This window comes from Nestor notabilis, unplaced genomic scaffold (genome assembly GCF_000696875.1).
Source record: "Nestor notabilis isolate BGI_N333 unplaced genomic scaffold, ASM69687v1 scaffold28571, whole genome shotgun sequence".
NCBI lineage: Eukaryota > Metazoa > Chordata > Aves > Psittaciformes > Psittacidae > Nestor > Nestor notabilis.
In genome coordinates this window covers 1-2,857 of record NW_009914688.1, presented here as the reverse complement: position 1 = coordinate 2,857, position 2,857 = coordinate 1, and the positions used below count along the sequence as shown (strand labels likewise).

The 2,857-nt window shown below is 46.0% G+C and overlaps 1 protein-coding gene across 1 annotated transcript; it reads right to left on the bottom strand.

The window, feature by feature from the left end:
- Positions 1-417: 417 nt before the first annotated feature.
- On the bottom strand, positions 418-2,602 carry LOC104399333 (protein unc-119 homolog B; the record flags this gene model as incomplete). Its single annotated transcript, XM_010023780.1, has 4 exons — positions 418-530; positions 1,417-1,589; positions 1,825-1,936; positions 2,489-2,602. Coding segments are annotated over 4 exons (512 nt in total), but the record flags the coding sequence as incomplete, so codon positions are not given.
- Positions 2,603-2,857: the final 255 nt, after the last annotated feature.

The following is a 2,857-nucleotide window of genomic DNA, read 5'->3' as shown; positions in this document are numbered from 1 at the left end:
GAAGGGGTAAAATTTTCCTGCTAAGAAATAGCTTACCCAACCCAATCCATCTGACCTCTTGAAAGAGGGTAATCATCCAACATGTGAAACATCAGAAGCACTAACAATGCAACCTAACTATAAAGACTGTAACAAGAATTTTGTAACAGTGCCTCTGATCCATTACCTAACCGAAGTACCAGAAGGTAACAGAAAGAGAGATTGAGAGGCAGGATACATTGAGTGCTGGATATATAGACATGTTGCAGGGAGCTTTCCTTTACTTTCATGAGCTGTTGTCTTCGTTTCACGTTTTCAGCCTCACGCAAGGAGAAAAGGTTTGGCAAGAAGCCTTGTTGCACTAGACAGCAACTCCAGTCCACTCCTGGACATCTGGAACGGATAACAGCATCACAGCATCCTGTGGACATGGAACAATTACTGTCCTCCATTGTACGCATAGTCAGCCTTGTTGTGCATAATCAACTTGTTGTCCACAAAGTAAAAGCTGTCTGAGCGGGTCTCGTACGGGTTTTCAACCATCAGCCGGACTGTGAAAGAGAAAGCTCCATTACATCCAAACGCCTGCCACACTCCGCCAGACAGCACAAAGCCAGAGTAGAAAGAAAGGACTCTTGCCACTCTGCTGGATTTACCAGGCTGATGCTCTGCCCTACCCAAGTAAGAGAAGCAAACTGCTCTGCTGAGCACGCTTCAAAAGCTCTGCCCTGCCCCTTTCTATTCTTCTATTCACAGGCCAAGTGCTGTCAAAGGCAAACAAAGTGGGATCAAGTAATCTCACACAAGATGACCTTACAGAAACTGTCAGAGCCACCAGTGGAGCAGAGCAGCCGGGCAGATGTAGCAATTGCAACAAAAGAGTGGTGGCACTCCCCATGTGTACACAGGCAGGTACAAACCCTGCGCCTCCCCCTGCATTGAGGCAGCCACACAAGGCCCCACGTGCTCCTGCTCTATCCTCCCCCCTGAGGCCAAATATACCCTGCACAGTGTATATTTGCAGAGATCTTGGTAGGCTCAAAAACACACCTCTCTGAAAAGCCAGCTGTGTTCCAAAGCAGAAACTCAAGCCCCTAACAAACAAGTACTGAAAACAGATGCGTGGCTACCAAGGCAACCCTTTTTCACTGCTTTACCTTCTGGGTTACAGTTATGCATCAGGCACATCAACCCTCTGACTGTTCAGTTCCTGTGGCCTGTGACTTGACATTGTCTTAGGCTTACATTTTCAAAGAGGGAGACTTTGCAACATAAATCTACAATCCAGTCAAGATTACACACAGCTTAAACGAGGAGCCTGTATCTATTCCTGTCCCCCACATCCCAGTCATTTCTTTCACAAACAGAAAGAGGTAGAAAATGAGCATATGCACGCACACGCAAAACACAGCTGGGTGTGGGAAAGGAGATACTTACTCAGGTCTTCTGAGAGCTGAGGGAATTCATAAATGTGTTCACATGTGTTCCTGCTACTGGGGATGCAGAAGCCAAAATCAAAGTCAAAGTTCTTCAGCAAGCGATCTCGGAAGTAATGTCTCTCAATCATTCGAAAGTTTGACACTGGCTTTTCTCCCACTGTGAATTCCACTCTGTATGCAAAAAGTAGGAAAAAAACAGCCAAGATGACTTACTTCTCTTCCTACTGAGAAGAACAGAGCCTTGGACTGAGGCAACACAAGGATCCAACAGATCATTCCAGACAGACTTTGACATTTGTAGTGCCAGATGGGCGCTCTCTAGTCTTTGACTCAGTTTTGTTATAAACTGTCAAGTGACGCTCTGTAAACACCTGATTCTCCCTTCTTACTATGAACTCATACTCACGTTGCACCAACGGTCCGAAGGCGAAGAAACGCTGGGGTGAACTGGTAACGAACAAAGCGGCCTGCGCTGGCGTCCAGTTCACTGCCGTCATCTTCATCCTCCTCATCTTGCTCTGGAAACACACCAGCTCAGAGTTATTCTGCTACTACTGGACACATAAGGTGATACTGGCTAGTGGGTGCACCAGGACAAGTTGCCTGTAACTGAGGCACTGAATGTAGACACGTTTAATAATTGGTGTGAGACTCATACCGGCACTAAGTAACAAAGAAAAGTTCTTCTGCTACAGCTGGTGCAGCCTTAGTGGCTTTAGAGCTGAAACCACCTTTCATCTCACAGGATATCCCTCTTCACAACTGAGAAAGCACATCAAATAAACTCTGTACCATAACCAGCCAGCAAGGGAAGATCTACAGTTGATAATACTGCCCCATCTCACAGTAAATGCTTCACACTGCAGAAGTAAACTCAGTGCCGTGCTTAAAGCAGAAGTAAACTCAGTTGCTATGCTCAGAGTAGCAAACTCAGTGCTATGCATAAAGAAAAGAATTTTAGCCACCAGGACATATTGAAGGACTTTCTGCTTCATTTGCATGGGTCTCGCTTTGTAGCTTCTCAGCTCTCCAAGTCTCTCTAGCCTCCCTGCCGTGGTAGCATGACATACCTGAAGCAGATGGCTTCGCAATTTCAAACAACACTGTTCCAGTTTCAAGGTCCCGGATCTTAAACCTGGTGAAGTCAATGTTGTAAATGTTGTCTTCAGGTTTGCATAAATAATCTAGAAAAGAAAGAAAACGTGTCATAACATTTCAAAAGATCTCGGAGCCATTACCAAAAGGATTTGTTAGCCGAGCCTGTTAAGATATGTATGGCAAGTCGTTTCGCAGAAGCTTCATGAAAGTGGGACAAAACTGAGGCAAGAAGAAAGGACGTTAGGTGCCAGGTAGTGGAGTGCGAAAGGGAAGGGATCCGGACCGAACAGCAGAGATGCAGCCCAGAGTGAAAACACCATCCCAACCTCCCCCCCAAAACC